This window comes from Onychostoma macrolepis, chromosome 11 (genome assembly GCF_012432095.1).
Source record: "Onychostoma macrolepis isolate SWU-2019 chromosome 11, ASM1243209v1, whole genome shotgun sequence".
NCBI classification, from domain to species: domain Eukaryota; kingdom Metazoa; phylum Chordata; class Actinopteri; order Cypriniformes; family Cyprinidae; genus Onychostoma; species Onychostoma macrolepis.
Genome location: NC_081165.1, coordinates 6,558,764 through 6,581,927, shown reverse-complemented (window position 1 = coordinate 6,581,927; position 23,164 = coordinate 6,558,764). Strand labels below are relative to the sequence as shown.

The following is a 23,164-nucleotide window of genomic DNA, read 5'->3' as shown; positions in this document are numbered from 1 at the left end:
AAGTCATGGAAATGGCAAATAAATAAAAAATGGAAATGGAATGGAATGGAAACGATGCTTATTCGCAAATGTTTTATGCGACATTCTAATTTTGCACACAAGTTAAATTCGCAACTTTGGATGGAAACCTTGCTACTAACTTTTGAGAGCAACAACTTTCTTGGAAAACTGATTCTGATGAAAGATTCTCTCACCTGCAACTCGCTAAAATGATCTCGAAAAGCTTGAACACTCTGAATAGAGTCATTCTGCCCCATAGAGGCTATGTGTAAAAATGTGGCCACAGGGGATCCATGTGAGTCGGTGGAAAAGAAGCCAGCACCTCTTTAAAATGCTCTCACATAACCATTGAGCCACTAATCTCCTTTACTGGGAAAACAATTGACAACTCACAGTATTTGCTTCCTCCAGCGGGTAACCAGGGTAACCCCTCTGACCTCACAAACACAAAGCAACTTCCCTCCAAGAACATCCATTCTATGGGGACGGTCATTTACGTCTTTTCTGTTTAACATTCGGCCGGTGCGAATGCTCTGGTTTGGCTTTACTCGGACACGGCGCTACATTCTTTAAAAGCTGCTTATTGATGTTGTGGCTAATTTGGAGGTTTGTTTTGTCTTGTTTTAGCCAGGAAGTGCATCCTAAAAAACATTTTGATTACAAACTCGTCTCTGGTCGTCAGTTAAAATGTGTGTTTATGATTTCAAAATCATCCAAAAAAACATGTCATTCAATGCAATTGTAACACTACACTGTTGACAGTGAGGGAAAATTCAGTGCGAAATGCAATTCATAAAAGTTATAGTTATTAGTTATAATCAAGCTAGAATCTACAATCAAGCCAAATCGCTCAGATGCCAAAATGGACATGCCGAGTGCAATCTTACATACTGTTTTGCCTATGAAGTTCATGGCAATATTAGTAAACTTCAATGTTTGATTTTTTGAAGTTTCAATGGTTTTACTGGTTTCAATGGTTGTTTTAAACACTTCTGGTACAGTGCTCGATTGTAACTTGATGTCTAATATAAAATGTGGGATTTGAAGCTCACATAAGTAATTGTAGAATGTTAGAAAATAATCTTGTAATCTAGCTAACACTAAAAGTTGATTTTGTCCAAATCGGACTTACTGTTATAGTTTTCCGTTCTACAAACATGCAGTTTTATACAGCAATGGAAACTTTCTGGCACAGAAAACTGAATTGCGTGGTGAGATTTTAAAGGAAGATGGTGAATAAAACAATGGAGCATAGAGAATGTGAACAGACCTCTTATTGTGTGGCATGAAAGCTAATTAAACATTGGTGTCGGAGGCGCCCCATCGCCAAACAGCACCCTTTATCACCCTTTCTCTTTCTCGCATTTCCTTTATGTCGCTCGCTCTCACAGGCTATCGATGCTACTTCACATAAATTCCTTTAGTCCTGCTTTCTGTTCACTGGGATGATGGAACGGTGAAGCATGACACACTGATCTCCACGTCTGAGGTTTAGCCATGTGTGGACATCCAGTAATCTCACCAAATGACCTGAGAGCTCCCTTCTTCCTGGACGACTTGGCACTGCTTCCTTGTAGTACATCAATTCATTTAGATTTGGAAAACAAACTTTGTTATGTCATTCTAAATCCCTTTTAGATGGACAACACTTGTTTGAGTAATTATTTATTTTTACATTTTCCATGATAACATATTTGTGGCCTAGAAGGTTTAAGTTGTAGATGTTATGGTTATCTTTGATTTCTTTGTAAGTTTGGTCTATGTAAAACTCATTTTAAATATGTAAGAAAAAAGCTAACAATCGACTGGGACAATTCAATTCACCTTCAGCAGCAAAACAAACCTTTCGGCTCAAATACAAGACAAATTTTCACAGTCATTCGAGAGGATCAGCAAATAGTGTCACAGTTGAGAAAAGAGTCTAAAGAAAGCTATCTGAGAGGATTTACAGAGAGAACTTATTAAGCATCTACATTACAGCTTAATAAGACAGTTAGTCAAGTCAGGATCTCGAAAAGCAGCAAGCATTTTCTCAGTCTAACAACTTCAGATATTCACTCAGGAGATCAAATCTTAAATTAATTTAGGTATTTATTTATTCTGAATAAAAGATCTCCACTTGCAAATCAAGCTCGAGCTTATGCTATTTTTGATGCAATATGCATTCAAGTGATTTTAGCCAATAATTATATTTTTTATGTATTTGCTTATTAGCTCTAATGCAGCTTAATGAAAAGCAGTTTGAGAAATGTTGAGAAAAGTTTGGTTATACACGCCTGTCACCTTATAAACCAGGATAAATTATTAGTGTTGTCTGGGACAATGATTAATGTTTATGATTAATTAGCTCGGAAAGTCAGGGCTTCAAGAAAATCCAGAGTTTTATGAAATTGTTCACGTGTGTTCATTGCATAATAAGAAACACAAGAATCTTTCTTATCATTCTTAATGATTCTTCTGTGTGCCTTTTATGTTCAGTTAATATAATCACAGTGCAGGGTTCACACTTTTAAATAGGAACGATTTTCGTTGGCTGTCAATATTTTTAAAGTTTATCAGATGGGAAAAATTATCTGAAAGTGATTCCAACTATATTGTTCCCGTGTGTAATTATTGATGTGGACTCTGATATTCTCTTAGAGTTAGAGCCATTTTTTAAATGTTATGGTCATAAAGTTTCATTACGGTAAGAATGGGCCTTAAAGTCCTCAAATTTTCACCTTTTGTGTTCCACAGAAGAAATCATTCTGCTTTGGAATGACAATAGCGTAAGTAACTATTGTAACTATTTCAAAGATTCATATTTGTGTTATTTATATCTCCAGCTGTACCAAATCTATCCATCGCTGGTTTCACTGTCACACATTAAGGTAAATTAAATTTTTGCAGACTGAATTTCTCTGTCATAAACGCATCAAATAAAGCAAAAATGATGCTCTATAACCTACTACACTCGATAATAACTGAGCACAAAGTCTGCATGCAAGCTTTTATTTTGCCAGAAAACTGCAGGGAGACCTATAATTTCCTGTGACAACAGGTTTACAAACAATTCTCATTATTGGTGAAATTATTAGTGTAATCTTCAAATGTAGGTGATTATATCAATGTGAAAAAGTACATTTCATGCAAACATTTTACGCTTGTTTACGCCGTTGTTGAAATATCGAATGCCTTAAAAATGTTATTTAAAGTACACTGTACACTGACTTCTAATCAGATTAATGGCTTGTTTTTTGTTTTGTTTTTTTCCACAGACGTCTGTTCTGTATGACGGCGTTTTAGTGCCACGTTAAAAAAAAATCTAAAATTATGAGATTAAAGTCGTAATATTTCGAGAATAAAGTCGAAATGACGAGAATAAAGTCAAAATATTTCGAGAATAAAGTAGAAATGTCACGGTGTAGGAAGATTTGCATAAGACCGCCCAAATGTATTCACAAAGAAAGAGGGCATGATTTTTATTCTCGCTGTAGTATTGTTGCTGCCGCCGGCGCCATGTCCTGGAGACACTGCGTTTCGTTGTGAAAGCGAAAGTACTTTGTTTGGGCACAACTAGAAAGAGAACACAACTAGAAATCAGTGGTTAAATTGTATTTACAACACTGTTCCAGAACAGTTCAACCCAAATATTAGAGTGTGTGCAGCGCATTTTACGGAGGACTGAACAAGTAACAATGCTACAATGCTGGCTGTGCACAAAGGATGCTTCTATAAAGTGGGGCAATTCCAACTTTTCAAGGACAGTCTGACGCTTCTGACTAACAGCCTGTAAGTATGTTTTCATATTTAAAGAATTTGGCACTGACTATTCAAACGCGAGATTTGAGCTGTGTAGAGTAGTGCTTGTTGTTTGTCGTTTCTCCGATCACAAATGCAGAAATGGTTATGTTTACGCGGCGCGATGCGATGCGATGCAACTCAATGCGTAAAAAGACAGTGTAAGTCATTATAATCAGCAATTATGTCCCCACTAGCTGCAACAAATGCCTTGTTTATAATGGGTTTTATTGTTTTTGTCTCACTTAGTTAAACACATACAGTAGTTTGTGTTTTGCTATAAAACTGATTTTGAAAGCTGAGACTTTTATAGGCTATTAAAAGTACCAAAAGCACGAAGCTTATTGCTATTGGGTGGCTGGCGCACTACAAATAACGAATGCAATGGAAGACATGAAATATTATTTCCAAGCATACTGTCCCCGCAAGTATGACACATGGTATGATTTCTGCCAATAATCCCACATATACAGGTGCATCTCAATAAATTAGAATGTCGTGGAAAAGATCATTTATTTCAGTAATTCAACTCAAATTGTGAAACTCGTGTATTAAATGAATTCAATGCACACAGACTGAAGTAGTTTAAGTCTTTGGTTCTTTTAATTGTGATGATTTTTTCTCACATTTAACAAAAACCCACCAATTCACTCTCAACAAATTAGAATATGGTGACATGCCAATCAGCTAATCAACTCAAAACACCTGCAAAGGTTTCCTGAGCCGTCAAAATTGTCTCTCAGTTTGGTTCACTAGGCTACACAATCATGGGGAAGACTGCTGATCTCACAGTTGTCCAGAAGACAATCATTGACACCCTTCACAAGGAGGGTAAGCCACAAACATTCATTGCCAAAGAAGCTGGCTGTTCACAGAGTGCTGTATCCAAGCATGTTGACAGAAAGTTGAGTGGAAGGAAAAAGTGTGGAAGAAAAAGATGCACAACCAAACGAGAGACCCGCAGCCTTATGAGGATTGTCAAGCAAAATCGATTCAAGAATTTGGGTTAACTTCACAAGGAATGGACTGAGGCTGGGGTCAAGGCATCGAGAGCCACAACACACAGACGTGTCGAGGAATTTGGCTACAGTTGTCGTATTCCTCTTGTTAAGCCACTCCTGAACCACAGACAACGTCAGAGGCATCTTACCTGGACTAAGGAGAAGAAGAACTGGACTGTTGCCCAGTGGTCCAAAGACCTCTTTTCAGATGAGAGCAAGTTTTGTATTTCATTTGGAAACCAAGGTCCTAGAGTCTGGAGAAAGGGTGGAGAAGGTCATAGCCCAAGTTGCTTGAAGTCCAGTGTTAAGTTTCCACAGTCTGTGATGATTTGGGTGCAATGTCATCTGCTGGTGTTGGTCCATTGTGTTTTTTGAAAACCAAAGTCACTGCACCCGTTTACCAAGACATTTTGGAGCACTTCATGCTTCCTTCTGCTGACCAGCTTTTTAAAGATGCTGATTTCATTTTCCAGCAGGATTTGGCACCTGCCCACACTGCCAAAAGCACCAAAAGTTGGTTCAGTGACCATGGTGTTGGTGTGCTTGACTGGCCAGCAAACTCACCAGACCTGAACCCCATAGAGAATCTAGGACAACCAAAGGAATGTCGATTGGGTGTGTGAGCTGATGTTAAGATAAAAAGTTGTTCCTGTTCAGTCTGTTAATAAATATCATATTCTTGATATTAAGCTGTTTCCGATAGCCCTTAAAATGGACACTTCCTCATCCCAGTAAGATGACGCGGCCGCTCGGACGCAACAATATGCAAATAAATTCTGGTGGCCTGGCAGCTTCTCCTGGTGCTCTAAATCCATTTGCATGCACAATACAGACTAAACTCCCAAAATATTATAACTTTAATTTCTACAATTGAAAATCTCGAAACATTTCGACTTTATTCTCGTAATATTTTTACTTTATTCTCGTAGTATTTCAACATTATTCTCGTAGTATTTCGATGTTATTCTCGTAGTATTTCGATGTTATTCTCATAATATTTCAACGTTATTCTCGTAATTTCTATTTTATTCTCGAAAGATTATGACTTTAATCTCGTAATCTTATATATATTTTTTTTTTTAACGTGGCACTAAAATGCTGTCGTGGTTCTGGGAGTGTGTAAGTTTAACGAGCGAGTATGAAATTCCATGAAAAGTGCATATTACTTTATGTCAGAAACAAATGCACGTGTACAGCTACTTTAATACAACAGTAGTATATTTACGACAGCAAATTCCACTCACTTAACTGTAGGGGGCTCCAAAGTCACAAACAATACTGTACATACAGTTGATTTACTGTAGCTATGAAAGAACAGCTGTGTGTTAAATAGTGGTGCAACGGATCACAGAACTCACGGTTCAGATCATACTACGGATTTTGAGTCACAGATCAGATAATTTTTTGGATAAGCAAAAAAAAGTTTGCTTTTCATTAATTACTAAAAGCTTACTTTAAGTACTTCTATACCCCAGCAGGAACTACTAGCTTAACTACTAAAGTCAGTAATAAAACAAAAACAATTACACAAATTACAAGCACAGATGAACAGCCTACAACATAAAATTATAAATAAAGACAGTAACAGTAGTATTCAGGTGCAGAAATGTAAAAATTAAGTGTAAAACAACACAATAATGCTTACTGCATAAGTTAAATACAGATGATTAGCAGACAGAAGCAGGTATTATAGGCTGCTGTCTCTTTAGGACTAAATGCACGGACCTAATACTGACACACATCCAGTTTCTTTCTCAGCTGTATACATTACTTAAGACATAACTGACTATGCTTACCGGAATACTTGCCAAAACGGGTATTTTAATATAACTTTGTGTGTATGTAATCATCCTTTGAGGCATTGCCTGAAACGCAGCTTCTAAATCTCGCCTCTCTCTCTCTCTCTCTGCATGTGCACGCTTCAGTGTGTGCGGCAGCGGCTGAGCACAGAAAACGGTGCGCGAGTCCCGATTCGACTTCTCCTTCATCTGAATGGTCTGAAACTGCTTGAATGTGTAAATTGGTAAGACAAAACATGTGCAAATGATAAACTTTCACTCTATTATGGTTAAACTTAACAGTTAATCCACAAATCACATGCGTGCCGAACCTACGATCCGTTGCACCTGTAGTGTTAAATCTTTAAGAAGTACAGTGACACGCTTGATCAACAAACTACAGTTAGTCCAAAATGCAGCAGCTAGAGTCCTTACTAGAACCAGGAAATATGACCATATTAGCCCGGTTCTGTCAACACTGCACTGGCTCCCTATCAAGCATCAGATAGATTTTAAAATCTTGTTAATTACTTATAAAGCCCTGAATGGTTTAGGTCCTCAGTACTTGAGCGAGCTCTTATCGCATTATAGTCCTCCACGTCCGCTGCGTTCTCAAAACTCTGGCCGTTTGATAATACCTAGAATATCAAAATCGACTGCGGGCGGCAGATCCTTTTCCTATTTAGCACCCAAACTCTGGAACAATCTACCTAACACTGTTCGGGAGGCAGACACACTCTGTCAGTTTAAATCTAGATTAAAGACCCATCTCTTTAGCCTGGCTTACACATAACACATTAATACGCTTCTATTATTCAAATCCGTTAAAGTTGTTAGGCTGCATTAATTAGATCAACCGGAACCGAACACTCCCCATAACACACGATGTACTCGTTACATCGTAAGTTGAATGGCATCTGCGCTAATGTTTGTCTGTTTCTTTCCTAGTCTGTTTCTCGGTCCGTGTCCGATCAGATGGTGGGTCGGCGCCGGGAGGTGATGTCTGCGGCCCTGATCGTCAGCGGAGACCAGGATGCCCGGATGACCCCCAGAGATATATCCCCAGATATATCAACCAAAAATAACAAAATAACTAAAATATAATAAAATACCTAACTACATAATACTACTATTGTTAGAAATTGCAACAAAATTAAAATAGAAATATAAACTTTTGAACTGCGGGTTTCGTCTGGTCAGAGGAGAACTGGCCCCGACTGAGCCTGGTTTCTCCCAAGGTTTTTTCTCCATTCTGTCACAGAGGAGTTTTGGTTCCTTGCCGCTGTCGCCTCTGGCTTGCTCAGTTGGGGACACTTAATTTCTAGCGATTATCGCCGATTTGATTGCACAGATACTATTTAAACTAAACTGAGCTAGACAATGACATCTCTGAATTCAATAATGAAATGCCTTTAACTGAAAATTGAGTGTTTAATCTTATCATTATACATTACTGACACTCTATCCTCCAATTTGATACTGTTAAGTGCTTTGACACAATCTGTATTGTAAAAGCGCTATATAAATAATGGTGACTTGACTTGACACTGGATAAAACTGTTCGTACCTGAGGGTCTGACAGACGAGAGATGTCAGGATACAGGTAGAACTTAATTCCATTAGCAGCTCCTGGCAGCGTGATTCCTCGAAGAAGAAGGATCAACAGCATGAAATAAGGAAAGGTTGCAGTGACATACACCACCTGCAGAGGGAAAAACAAGGCTTAGTTTCCATGGACATGAATAAAGGTCAAAGTAGTTGCAGCGACATGTTCACATTCTACTGCATAAACATTTAAATCAAATCTGGATCTATCCAAACCAATTGGTGCAAGAAATCACTGTACATTTACACCAAGAAAAATGAAAGTAAAAGGAACGGTTAAACTAAAAATCTTTATTATTTATTCTTTCATATCATTTTAAACCTGTTTGACTTTTTTTTTTTTTTTTTTAAATGTAGGATAGAAAATAAATTTTGAAGAATCATCATGCAGCTCCTTTCCATATAACAGTTTATAGTGAATGCAGGGGACCTGGTAATGTTTAATCAAGATCTGGTTAAAACAACAGAAACTACTTCCATTTCATCACAACTGTATATTAATATTACATTCAAATGTTCAAGCACGTGCTCACACCGTGGCATGCATATAACTGCTACACAAAATAAAAACAATATAGTAATAGATCATTTAATATAGATCATTTGTATCATTGTTATATATCATCAGCTCTAAAACTTACTCTGTGGTAAAGCACTAAGGCACTACAGACATAACAGTAACGGTATGACTTTCTGTAAAGCTGCTTTGAAACCACATGTATTGTGCATCCCCGGAATCTTAAGTTTTGAATCATTCCTTTAAAATGAGTTAGGATGAACTGTCTGCGATCTGAAGACCGAAGACATGATTTTTTTAACCCTCCATTGAGATGGGCTACGATGTGCAAATCAGCTGTCTAGCTGTGCAACTAGTATACCTTTCAGAGAAAGGGCTGGAGAAAATGAATGAGTGAGCGAATGAAGCAGCTCACTTAACATGAAGGGGTTACGAAGTGCTCTAATGGTCTGCCAGATGGGGAGATACTCTCCCAAAGCCTTAATTGGGTGCCGATTGAAAGAGTTACTCTCAGGGGGAGGAAGAGATGCAGGTCCGAGCCAGAGGTTTTGATGGAGAAAACACTCAAGAGTGCAACACAGCACATCAAAAAGACAAAAATAGAATAGCCAGGCCACAATCACGTTGTGACTTGTCAACATGATGTTCACAATCTTGAATTATTACCAAGTCTCAACCAAACCAGTGTAAGAGCTTTGTCTCCCAAGACACACAGAGGTTCGAATCCTCAGCGCAATCACGCCGACAGCGTTAGAACATCACGGCATGATTCTTTTCCGCTATACATTCAAGTTCCAGGTTCTAAGATGCTTTTGCACAAGCCATTCATGGACCACAGAAATGAGTTCAACATTTTGAAGCTCTTTCAGTCCCGTGAACAAAACCACCCTTGGGGGCGGCACTAGGTTCTTGTTCCTCTGGCACCCGGTCAAGACCATGCAAGGACAAGACAGCGTTCGGACACAAAAGCTTCTACCCTGTTTCCCTCTCGAAGGAGCCCAACTGGGTTGTGTTGGCAGTGTGGGAAAATGTGTGGCACAGAAACGTACAATTGCCGACGGTTTCAACCTGACCTGGGTAATTTACTGTACTAAACGACAACAAACGTGTCGCCACTTCGAAGTGACGAGAAGTTTTCTTCTTTTAAAAATCCTTCCTTAGCAAAATCAACCATTCTCACTCTCGTTTGCGCCAAAATGCTTCAAACTGCGATGCGAGATCACTGCACATCTTTGTTAATGTTGCTTAACCAAGTAATCCGGTGGAGTGAAACAAACCAACCGCATTAAGCTGAGATCTGTAAGAGTGAGTGCTTTCACAAAGGAGATCCTTTAATCCAAACGCACCTCGCAGTATGAGCGAGGCAAAGCTCGTCCAGCTCGCTAATTCACGGCCTTTTCAATTAGTCTCATAAAATGATTACATATCCATATCCAAAAAACCATGGCCACTGCAATAAGCAAATCCCCCGCTAGGCTTTCAAAGGCATGCGTGTGGTTTTTCTCAATGAATGGGGCAATGTTTAAACTCGCCGTGAGACTTTGACACACGCTGACTTTCTCCCAACTCTCCCTGGTCAAACATTTAAGCTCCACATTCACAGGTCAGCCCCATGCCATAAATCTACCGCTGGCTTATGGGAGAATCGCAAACAGCCACAAAAGACCTGCGGTGAACAGCTTAGCAAATGTCCTGAATGCTGCAATCTGTATAGCGGTCAAAGGAAAGGAAGAAAGCAGTTTGCTATCCGCCAGACATAATTCCTCACAGAAGGGAAGAGGCGAGCGGAGGAACTCTGCATGCTCCTCATGAACGCTCCACTTTCCCCTTGTGAATACAGAAATCAATCTTGGACAGGCTGCTAAAGCCTCGCCATGAAGGAGCATTCTTTCCCCTTGCTTCACGGCTAAACAAAAGCCACTTCAGGAGATATAGGCCTTGCTGCCGAGCTTTTCTCCTGGACCTGTACAATGTGAACCCATTTATTTTTCCCCACACATCCCTCTTCCTTTCTTTGCACTTTCTTTCTGGCTCATTGAGTCCGTTAGACTTTCTTAAAGGCTGCTGGAAGAATAGAATCCAGAGGAAGGCTAGTGACTGAGTTGCAGAGATTGGCAGAGATACACAGGCCCTCATAATGCAATGGATTGTGGGTACAAGGCGAAGGTAGAGGAAGGCCAGAGCTGCATTTTGCGCTCAAGACACAGGAATAATACAAACTGTTTGTTTTCCAAAGGCACTTTTTCACAGTAGGTTGGTTTGAGTTTACCAATAAACCATTTGGTTATTGTGAGGATGCACCTATGTTTCCGTTCGCTTTCTGGAAAGCTGCCGACTTCTGTTCAATGGCCTTTCTGATGCCTGTCTGTCTGATATGCGAGTCGGTAGTTTTGACAGCTGACATTCACTCAACCTATGTCTAAAGTTTCAAAGTGCCACTGTCCCCTCAAAGACTCAAGACTTTATGCAGACAGTGTTTGCATTTGAGCCCTTTCAAATCGTTGGATCCACATTGTAGCTGCACAATGCCGCATACTGTATGAGCAATCCACATGTCAGAGTTGATGACTGATGACATCATCTGCGAGGACGGAATGCACGTCTCACTCACCCAATTGATTTTGTGCTGAACATTAGGGCGCTAAGTTCCCCCATTCATGAAAGTCTCTCATTGAGACATCTCCAACTCAGCTTCTCTCTCTTTGGTTAACATCTACACACATTCACCACCATTTCTGGTCACTGGACCTTTTGTTTTTACCTTTCCAGTAGATTTGGGACCTTTCCAAATGCAGAAATAACATATGACCCAGGCTATAGCAAGACAGATAGCAAGTTCCCAGCGAAGGCTGCCAATTTCTTCAATTCCAGAGGATATGCGGAGAACACGGCGTCTAGAAGGGAAAACATTCTGAAATGAATAACCTTCCCAGCAGTCGTGTAACACATGAACACAAGTCAAGTGGGCAATTACGTTCTGCAAGGTTAGCTCTAAATTTGACTACATTATGTGAACCCCATGGCACTTTCTGATGCACGTAGTGTACAATGGCCCTGAAACAATGATACAGTTACAATAATTTCCATCAAAATTCCATGCGCTTCTGACTTCCAGGAGAGTCAACTCCACATGGCCAACTATTCATCCTAACTTTAAGGTGGTCTGAAGTTTTGTTTAACATTGACTGGTTGTGACGCAATAAATTGTGAGATTGTGAGGGAAAGCCACAATTCTCTTTCTTGCAATGCCATTTATCATCTTTGACATGTTCTTGGGTGACATCCACTGCCTAAGCCATGCCCACTTTGAACAAACCTTCACCATTCAACCTCAGAACTGACAGCTTCTGTGCCTCTCAGTACTAGAGGCCCGCATGCTCAGTGTGCGAGGCTGAGGCCAGCAACATGCGAGAACTGTCTGACCGCTAGGACTTGACTTGCTTCCTCTGTATTTGGCCTTGAATATGAAACTGTGTGGAAAAAAACAAGGCGACTGTGGCCAAATTTGTGTCCATACCATTCCTAGCTGTGCAAGTGCCCTTTTGATGCTTGTTGACAACAGCAATGCAAAAAGAATGACAAATTATCAGTGAAAAAGGTTATGGATTTCCATGGATAATAAGCAGTGGTCGATTGCTCTGCACATGAACTGTGCCAAAAGTTGCCTGGAAAGCTAGTGTGTTACTGTGCATATTAATTTTTGTTGTTGTGAATTGCTGGTGATCCCAGAGTTTCTGGGTGAATTCATAGATTGATCTCTTTAGGACTTTTCCCTAAACAGCTGCCAAATACTGATCTTCCAAGGAATATGTGCAATATGTAACGCTAATAAACAGTCAGAATCATACTCACTCCCAAAACTCTATGACTGGTGATGTGGCATATGGATTAGTGAAGTTGGCAATGCTTTCATTGTTAAAATCCACACAGTTCTCTGGAAAGTTAAAACAGTTCTGTTAAACCAATTTTGTCTGTTTTTCATGCATGCATTCAATTGTTTTACTTAATTTTAGGTAATGCTTTCTTTAATCCTCAAATGAACCAACCCGTGTTCCAGTAGTGACCACACGATGCCCAGGGCAGCTCTGTTGTAAAGCAATTGAACAGGTAGAAAATGGCCCAAGCTAATATAACCACATAATAAACATTCAGGTGGGCTTCGATGACTTGGGTCGCATAGCCAATGCCTATAAGAGAAAACATAACCAATACTTAAAGACATGAAACCGTGCAGTTTTGCATCCCTTTTATCCTCATTCACTGCTGAAGTATGTTCAGTTCAACAAGCAGGAATTTAATCATGAGAAAAAATATGATTTTAAAATGACCAAGAGTGACCTAAGCCTTACCTTCAAAGAGCGGGCAGACTTTTCGCCAACATGTGATGCCTCCTTCACTAGTGAACTGACCTAGCGCTGTTTCCAGGAAGAAGACTGGGATTCCACAGCAGATGAAGAAGATGACATAAGGCACAAAGAAAGCACCTAAAAGAGATATGTAAAGTGATACCTCTCAAGCAAATGTATTGAATTCATGCATAGCTGATTAACAGCCAACTAGCCTAACCCAATTAACCAAAAGAAATAGTAGATGTGTGACCAGTACTCATAAATCCTGTTTGTTTGTTTTTAACTATAAGAATGTCAAATAAAAATATGAGTTGTTTTATTAGTTGTTGGATGTTTCCCAGGTAGTTTGCCAGTAGGTTTTATTTGTGCTAATGTCTCTCTGTAAATTCTCTTGTAATCTTGCACTGTTGGAAGTTGCCTTTCTCACTTTAGTAATATATCACATGGCTGCAACTAAAATTCACGCGACCCAGGATCAATATGTTTTTTTGTTTTGTTTGTTTGTTTGTTTGTTTTTATGGCTGTGCTCCCGCTGTATGTTTTTGCAATCTACAGCTTCATAGCCGCCCATTAAAAAAAAACAAAAAAAACAAAACAAAAAAAAACAACTGCATTAACAGCCAAAAAGTATAATGATACTTTAAGTTCATTTAACACAACAGAAGTTGACCCAAAGTGTTGTCTAGCAAAATCTAGAAGCAAATCTAAAAGCATGGATGGAAAAACAAAATATCTGGTCCATAAATAGGATGCCTGTTCACATCTGACAGGAAGGGGAAAAACAACTCCATCAGCCTTTGACAGGAGTAGGTGAAGTGTGTCAGGGAATGAGAATGAATGAATAATCTCTCACCTCCGCCGTTCTTGTAACACAGATATGGGAACCTCCAAACGTTGCCAAGGCCGATAATCTCCCCAGCCACTGACAGCACAAACTCAATCTTATTATTCCACTGTCCCCTCTCATTCACCACCTTCTTATCATTGCTGCCCACTGCGCTCGGGCTCGCCGCTTCGGGGTCCATCGAATCGTCCGCTTTTCCATTTATTATGGGAATCGTCTTTTCGGCTGTCATGACGTTCTACAGCCTGAAACATACGGATTAGACCTGTAGCTGAGGCACGTGTCAGCACTGGAAGTGGAACCATTTTATTGCGTTAGGCCCCGTTCGCACGTTCTTGCGTTGGAATAGGACTAGACGGAGCGCCATATGGAACAGAACACAGTGCGCAAGACGCGATGCCACACATGTAGTATCATCGTTAAAGGCCGTGTTCTGTTCTGTCATTGCTACGCAGTTACTCGGTTCAAGACGCCGTGTCAAAATAAGTTAAAGTTTGAAAGCTCGTCTGGAGACCCACGCGTCCTGATCCATTCTGCGCTACATCTCGTTATGGGCGCAACAACGCGTTCTGCGTGAACAGCTCCTTAACTGATTCTAAATGACTCCTTAAATGTAGGCTAATTGAAATGCAATTGTAATTAAAGCTTTCCGGTTTGTCGCGTCACGTCTCGATTATAATACAAGCGTTCCAGTGTCTTGCGTCGCGAGCGTTACGTTCTGTGTGTTTTGGCTATTGAACGCGGAGTGTTACTGGTTTGAATAAGAACAAAGCTACGCAGCAGTACAAAGAAATTGTGCGAATTCAGGTAAACAAAGTGTGTCGACTTACATCGTGTCATCCCTCACTCATGAACACCCACTCCGCTCCTCACTTACCGGTATAGGGGTGCAGTGAACCTCCTCAGATCACCCAGTAACCACCTGCTTTAGGGGATGCTTCAGTCTGAACCCGTTTGATAGAAAAAAAAAAAAAGACAAAAAGAAGAAAAGTGCAAATCCCTGATGGATGTCACAGTGTTGTGACTGTGGCAGTGAGCAGCTCACTTCTGCTGTGATCAGAGCTCAGATCTGATCTCCACCGCCTCTCACTGGACAAGAGCCATGTGTCCAGCAGCAGCTCACACCTCCTCAAAACACCACACTGCTTACCGTTTACACCAACTGTGTGTTTGTAAACAAGTAACATTTATTTATTTATTGCTATTTTTGTTGGGCAGTTGGTTGTAATATTTATATAGGAGTAGTGGTATTGGTTGTTTAATTCTTTATTGCTATTTTCTGTCAGTGTTATCTAAGTTACAGCAATATAATTTATTATCATTATTTCATTTCATTATGGTTTTGTTTGAATTTTTATATTTGGCTCAGGATGTAAGTGAGATCTTTTACTCATTATTATCAGGTCCACCTCTACAGCATTATTCTAACCCACTGCTTAACTTGACAACTAAATGAAGGTTTCTATTCATGTGACTTGTAGATTATCAGCACTAATGTAATCACCCATGAAAGAATCAGTAAGGGGTCTTTGGCATATTAGTTGTACCGCTGTCATTTTGAATATATTAACTCTCTGTGTTAGTGTTTTCATACAAATATTGTAACAGCTTTCTTCTGTTGGGTTTAGAATTGCACTCAAACATTGAACTTTGGCTTAAAATTGCTAGAGTTATTGTACTGAATTTTGTGTTTTGTGTGACAAAGCCTCTGTTTCTCATTCACTATTACTGCCGTGACATAGTCTTCAACTAGCCTCAAGCGGCAAACTGCTACAAAGGCTTTCTCCATGCAGCACAATGAGTCTCATGGAATGTGTTCACTTTATTCATTCATTTTATTTTATTTATTTATTTTTTTTCCACACTCACTTGCTTGGTCTCTCAACAGGAAGAATTGTTTGGATGGCAGGAGCTCTCAGCTCCCCTAGTGTTCTGAGTAGCATGGAAAAGAGTGACCTACTCACTATACACCCCTCAATTAAGGGTCAGTTGTCATTTTAACTTGAATGAAGCAGGACGCTGCATAGAGAGAGGCCACCAAAGATGCTGGCAAGGACTCCCTTGAGACACAATTAGCTGATATTTGCATTTTTTGTAACATACTAGGAAACCTACAATTAAAGAAAGTATACAGAGAGAGTCTATTTGCTCCTATATCAAGCTACTAATCAAGTGTGAGACCAGGCCAATACCTGCGTTTCTTACTCAGACCAGTTGAAAAATACACATATTCTTACAGTGAAAGTGAAAAGATAAAATTGGACCACGAGAATTGGCACAGAAGACCCCAAGTAGCATGTTGATACTAGTGTTATTTTTACATTTAATACCTACTGTAATTTATGGGGTAATTATTTAATATTTCCATGATATTAGCTGTACATTTCAGAATAGAAGGGATTCTGCTTGTCTGTCATTGGTTATTCAATTATTCTATCCAAACACAATTTTAAATTGAATAGTTGATTTAGTATTTTCATTAATGACACTTATAAACACATAAATAATAATAAAAATATAAACCAGAAGTCATTTCTACATTCTGTAAAAGTTTACCCCAGAACAAAAGGGCCTCTTTGAATAATTTTACATTTTGTGCTATAAGAACTATTTAATTTAATGTGTATTTATTTATTTTTTTATTTTATTTATATTTGTTTAATGAATTGTCCTTTATTTACCTTATATATATATAAATTGTAATTGTTTTATTTGTTTGCTTTTACTGTTATAATTAAGTTGTTGAAATTAATGGAGCATCTTTATTTTAGTGAATTTTATTTAGTTACATGTTTGACACTAAAGGGATAGTTCACCCCAAAATAAAAATGTCGTCATCATTTACTCAGCATAATGTTGAAGGACCTGCAACTGTCTGTTACCAGCATTCTTCAGAATACCTTCTTTTGTGTTCAACTGAAGAAAGAAACAACTCCATGGTGAGTAAATGATGACAGATTTGTTTTTTGTTTTTTTGTTTTGTTTTTTGGGGTGAACTATCCCTTTAACACTTATTGCAAAATGTGTAGCCTGTTTTTATTTCATTTTATTTTGATTGTTTTTATTTTTTCATTCACATTCCCTTGTTCACATATGCAGTACAATAATGATAGCATTTTAAGTTATTAATTTGACATACATATATATATACAGTGAGGAAAATAAGTATTTGAACACCCTGCTATTTTGCAAGTTCTCCCACTTAGAAATCATGGAGGGGTCTGAAATTGTCATCGTAGGTGCATGTCCACTGTGAGAGACATAATCTAAAAAAAAAAAGCCAGAAATCACAATGTATGATTTTTTAACTATTTATTTGTATGATACAGCTGCAAATAAGTATTTGAACACCTGAGAAAATCAATGTTAATATTTGGTACAGTAGCCTTTGTTTGCAATTACAGAGGTCAAACGTTTCCTGTAGTTTTTCACCAGGTTCGCTGAGAAACACGGAGTTTGAGCTCCCTCCAAAGATTCTCTATTGGGTTTAGGTCTGGAGACTGGCTCGGCCACGCCAGAACCTTGATATGCTTCTTACAGAGCCACTCCTTGGTTATCCTGGCTGTGTGCTTGGTCATTGTCATGTTGGAAGACCCAGCCTCGACCCATCTTCAATGCTCTAACTGAGGGAAGGAGGTTGTTCCCCAAAATCTCGCAATACATGGCCCCGGTCATCCTCTCCTTAATACAGTGCAGTCGCCCTGTCCCATGTGCAGAAAAACACCCCAAAGCATGATGCTACCACCCCATGCTTCACAGTAGGGATGGTGTTCTTGGGATGGTACTCATCATTCTTCTTCCTCCAAACACGTTTAGTGGAATTATGACCAAAAGTTCTATTTTGGTCTCATCTGACCACATGACTTTCTCCCATGACTCCTCTGGATCATCCAAATGGTCATTGGCAAACTTAAGTCGGGCCTGGACATGTGCTGGTTTAAGCAGGGGAACCTTCCGTGCCATGCATGATTTCAAACCATGACGTCTTAGTGTATTACCAACAGTAACCTTGGAAGCGGTGGTCCCAGCTCTTTTCAGGTCATTGACCAGCTCCTCCCGTGTAGTTCTGGGCTGATTTCTCACCTTTCTTAGGATCATTGAGACCCCACGGTGAGATCTTGCATGGAGCCCCAGTCCGAGGAGATTGACAGTCATGTTTAGCTTCTTCCATTTTCTAATGATTGCTCCAACAGTGGACCTTTTTTCACCAAGCTGCTTGGCAATTTCCCCGTAGCCCTTTCCAGCCTTGTGGAGGTGTACAATTTTGTCTCTAGTGTCTTTGGACAGCTCTTTGGTCTTGGCCATGTTAGTAGTTGGATTCTTACTGATTGTATGGGGTGGACAGGTGTCTTTATGCAGCTAACGACCTCAAACAGGTGCATCTAATTTAGGATAATAAATGGAGTGGAGGTGGACATTACATTTACATTTACGCATTTAGCAGACGCTTTTATCCAAAGCGACTTACATTGCATTCAAGTTACAGTTTTTACATTTTTTATCAGCTCTTGCTTTCCCTGGGAATCGAACCCATGATCTTGGCGTTGCTAGCGCCATGCTCTACTATTTGAGCTACAGGAAACATTTTAAAGGCAGACTAACAGGTCTTTGAGGGTCAGAATTCTAGCTGATAGACAGGTGTTCAAATACTTATTTTCCTCACTGTATATATATATATATATATACATATAGTTATATATGTGGTGCAGAAACTACCTGCTTTGGTTAAAGCAACTGTAGTTAAATCAACTGTCTGTAGTTTTGTGTATTTTTGTGACTTTGGAGCCCCCTACCGTTAAGTGAGTGGAATCCGCTGTCGTAATACAGTAATACAGTAGCTGTACACATGCATTTGTTGCTGCTGTAAAACAGCTTTTGGTGGGATTTCGTACCCACCCACAGACGTTTATGACAGAAACAGTAGCCATTTGCCATTTGCCTGATTATAAGCAAGTGTACCAGCAGAATGATTTTGAAATTTACATACAGTTGGTTTAACTAGCTAACTAGCACGGACACTGTGTTAACAGTGTAGTTGGCCCTGCCAGCTGGGACAGGTTTCTCAGTTTCTCTCTCTCTACCACACTAACATTTAATGAAGTATTTTTGCTCCTGGCCACAGTCACCCATGACCTATTGGGTGTAAAATGAAAAATATATAAGGAAATCATTTTCTTTTAATTGAATTGCTAAATGAGGGTCTAATAAAATTAAAAACACGGCTACTGTAACTGATTTGCAACAGTGATTTGCAAAAGCAAAATATTGCATAATTAAAATGAATTGACTTGACTTGACATGCTTTCTTATCCTATGGGCAGTCATAGGTTATTACTGAATATGTGTGTTCCAATTATAATTCACAGATACACAACTGAAATGAAATGTGTTTGTCAGACCCTGGATAAGAAGTGTCACATCTCATCGTCCTCCAGGAGGCGCTGTGTACTTGTACCTTCCAAGCAGCGCTTTGTGCTTCCCAGCAGAGATAACAGTGTCTTATTCAGATCCTGGCTGTCTGGTCCTGGAAACATCACTATGAGGTGAAGGAAATGACCTGTGTGGTTTTGGAGAATCAGATTTCTTGAAAAATGGCATAATCCAAAATAATTAAATCTTTATAGTCCACATTTATGGTAAAGCTCACAAGGAATATGTCATGGAATTTTTGCAGCGCTCAGTGAGAGGAATCTTCTGTATAGAGTCAAAACATTGTAACATGTTCAATGGCACTGAGAAAATCAAATTAGCCAAAATGTGTAATACATACAGTAAACACATCAGGTCAGTGGATGTGTAAAACTTTGTTACGATCAGTTCTAATTCTGTGGAAATCTGCAGAGCGTCCATGTTAGTTGTGTGTTCATTGTAGCTGTATTGTTCAATACCCTTCTTTTTTTCTTATTTAGTTCTTATAACAGCTACAGTCAAGATATTATGAGAAACCACTTGAAGTGTGCCAGTTATTAAATTTGAGGTCTGTATGACTGATCAATAGGTTATTTCCTTCACATAGTATCCTGACAGATTTAGGTTTAGGGTTATGTGACTTGGATAATAATCAGTTGTGACTGACCCTGTGATCTCTTCTAAAAGAGTCTGGGCCTCTGCCTGACCATTGCTGGGCTATTTTGGAATAAAGAGTGAGAAAAATGGACATCCTCAGCTGTAGATTTCTATCCCCCAATCAGATGTAATTAGGGACAATTACAATTTGGACTTATCCTTTCATTGTGTAACCGAGCCTGTGAAAAGGATGGACGGAAAACACACATATATCACGGCAACTTGATGCATAAAAGGTGGCCCCTTGCTAAGCATTTAAAATGGGCCCTTTGAAGGCTTTGGAAAGACGCAAAGTTGAAAACAAGGTTGAGCAATACAAACAGCGTGAGTCTCTATGGCAATGTTGGTTCCAGGGAGGAGAATAACTGGCCCTTGTGTTCTCTCATTCTCTCAGGCTGTTCAGGGGTGGTGGGGTGAGCAGAAAAGGAAGCTCTAGGAAGTAAAACGTCAGGGAAATGTGTGTGTGTGTGTGTGTGTGTGTGTGTGTGTGTGTGTGCAGCTGAGAAACTTAGACACAACGATGTCCTCCTGCAACAACTGGACCAAAGACAAAATGCTAATTCTCAAATCAAATATATGCAAACATGCTACTGGGGTATACAGTCCATAAATCAGTGCTCTTTGGATAGGGGATTTCTTAATTCTTAATTTTTTTATTTTTTTCTTCATCGAAAAACTTTTACCTCCAAGACACTTGAGTATGTGTGGTGAAAAATAAAAAGCCTTTATTCTCACTTGGCTTTACATTAAACACACTTCACAAATACACTGACGCGTTTCAGCTAACAAGCCTTCATCAGGGTGTCAAACTACAAACACACTCCATTTAAGTCCATTTAAACAATCAATTTGTCACATGACACAGTCACCTGGTTACTTGTAAAAACAGCACAAAGGCAATATTTTCATAAATATAGTTATACCCAGTACAGTGGAATTATTATTATTTAAATTACCAAAGGAAAAAAAAAAAAAAAACTTTTAACAATAATATCATAAAATACAAAATAGATCAGTGTCACTTACAAAAAAGATGAAAAATCTAATTCACCATTTAAAGGGGTCCTGTTATGCTCTTTTAAATAAGTCTTGATTTTGTTTTGGGGGTGTACTAAAACATGCTCTCATGCTTGGTGGTTCGAAAATCGCATTATTTTTCACATAATTTACATTATTACAATACCTTTCTCCCCAGCCTGACACAAAAGGCTCGATTAGTTCCAGGTTTGATGAAGGCCCGCCTTCCGAAAAACGAAATGTGTTGTGATTGGTTAGCTGTCCCAGTGCGTTGTGATTGGCTAACAGCTTAGATGGTGTTTCAGTACTGCCCCGCCCCTTGCCAAAGCAGCACGTTGGTCAATATTGCTATGTCAATTCAGACCCCGAGAATATTGAACAAGGATCGCGCAGAACCTTTGCACGCATGGATATTGCAAGACATATTAAAGTGGTAACGTTATTGTTGTTGATTTTTTTGGCTAAATCACGTTTTAGATAGGATGTCAACAACAGCTTAAAAATAACTGCATTTATTATGTACAGATAAGTGCAACGGTAATATGTATTATGTTTATTGTTCTTTAATTCTAACATTATAACATGAATTGCAGTGAAACTGTTGTACAGTTGAAGTCCCACAGACTTACACTATTTGTGGCGGCATACATGCAAATTAATTATCTGCCAGCGGGAGGCGCTGTTGGAGAGAGCGAGGTTTCCCCGGTAACGCTGTACACAAGCAGCGCTCCTTCAGCTCCACCATCTAACCATTCGAATTTGGAATGTGGACTTTGAGATTTGTAACTTTGTAGATCGTTTTATGCCCAAACATACACACTACACACTAACTAAAATTCAAAAAGTGAAAATGCATAATAGGACCCCTTTAAACCAAATTCAAATTATTATTTAAATTAACAAAAACTACAAACTAATTCTCATAAAGAAATGCCACTTTCATTCTGTCTCAACAAAATGTCACACTGTTGTTATATTCTTAACTTATTTATAGGATTCCCCTAGTATTCCCCTAGAGGCATTTTTATTAATAAAGAGAGTGAATATTTTTGAATAAACTAATATATTTTGTGCAACATACTTCCTGTAAGAAAGGCCAGGTCAGCGTTTTAAATATTCAGACACTATACGTTGATTTCAAATAAGGGCATGCATAAGGGTTACCAGATGTCACCAGAAATGTCCCTATTCTTTACTGCATTAACACTAGAATCTTCCATAGTGACCTCTTTATAAAAAGCTCACTGGATTTATTCTGGAACACGGCTGGTAAGCACAAAAGTTGCCCATACATTCTTAGCTCTCATCCCAGTGTTGTCCATTGATTGCAGTTTTCACTGCATATTTACAGAAATCTTTATTTATGTGTCTATCTGTCTATGGTTTTGGGGTCAAATTCTTTAATGCAGAGCATGTTTACTATATGCTGATTAGTTCAGTAAGGATTTAGTCCTGTAAATATGTTGTTTTATAACACTGTCTAGATAGATAGTGTAGCTGTGTCCATATTGTACATAGCGGTACTGTCGTGAGGTTCTGTATGTGTCAGTAATGGCAGCTTGAGTTCAGCAGGTTGTCTGGGCATCAGCTGCCGTGTTTCTCTTCCCTCATGAGACTGACGTTCTCCTGCAGATATTATCACTTAATTACCCCCACAGGGGCTTTAGTCATTACTGTTTTCTGATGGCAGTAGAGGTACACTCAATAACATACACATATAGGATATGCATTCTAAACATCAACTATTTTGCTTTAAAGATCTTCTTCAACACTGTATTTGTGATATCCCTATAATAAATAAAATTAAAAATTAAAAAAACACTTGTGAAAGATTTTCTTATCACACTATTAGACAGATTGTCAGGTGAACGCACACTTTCAGAGTGAAAAATAAATAAATAAATAAATAACACCTGTACAAAAGCTGTCACTAGAGTGGCACACCTTTAAAAGGTGCAGAAGTGCAGGAGGTATTAGTAACTTAAGTGTACATACCTACCATTTTGGTACTAATATTAGTACATGTTGATAAGTTTCTGCCCCAGTGACAGCTTTCGAACCTGTTTTTATTTTTCAGAAAATGCAGAGGCAGGATGCCAGTGAACACAGGGAGTCACTGCAGAAATGAAAATACAGTGTAAAAACGATACAGTAAGTCATGACAACATATATTTTCCATTACTTTGACCCATCAAATTAATTAACAA

The 23,164-nt window shown here is 39.0% G+C and overlaps 1 protein-coding gene across 2 annotated transcripts in view; it reads right to left on the bottom strand.

Annotated features, from left to right (window-relative positions):
* The window catches only part of slc6a11b (solute carrier family 6 member 11b), a 34,378-nt gene extending 19,419 nt beyond the window's left edge, over positions 1-14,959 (bottom strand). Inside the window, exons 1-7 of one of the 2 annotated variants that reach the window (XM_058790505.1) lie at positions 14,752-14,959; positions 13,884-14,119; positions 13,031-13,165; positions 12,728-12,868; positions 12,534-12,615; positions 11,443-11,575; positions 8,127-8,261 (exon numbers count right to left, since the gene is read on the bottom strand). In XM_058790505.1, the coding sequence (XP_058646488.1) occupies positions 8,127-8,261; positions 11,443-11,575; positions 12,534-12,615; positions 12,728-12,868; positions 13,031-13,165; positions 13,884-14,106 (849 nt within the window). In that variant the 5' untranslated portion in view covers positions 14,107-14,119; positions 14,752-14,959. The other variant, XM_058790506.1, reaches the window with a different exon arrangement.
* Between the last annotated feature and the right edge of the window lie 8,205 nt (positions 14,960-23,164).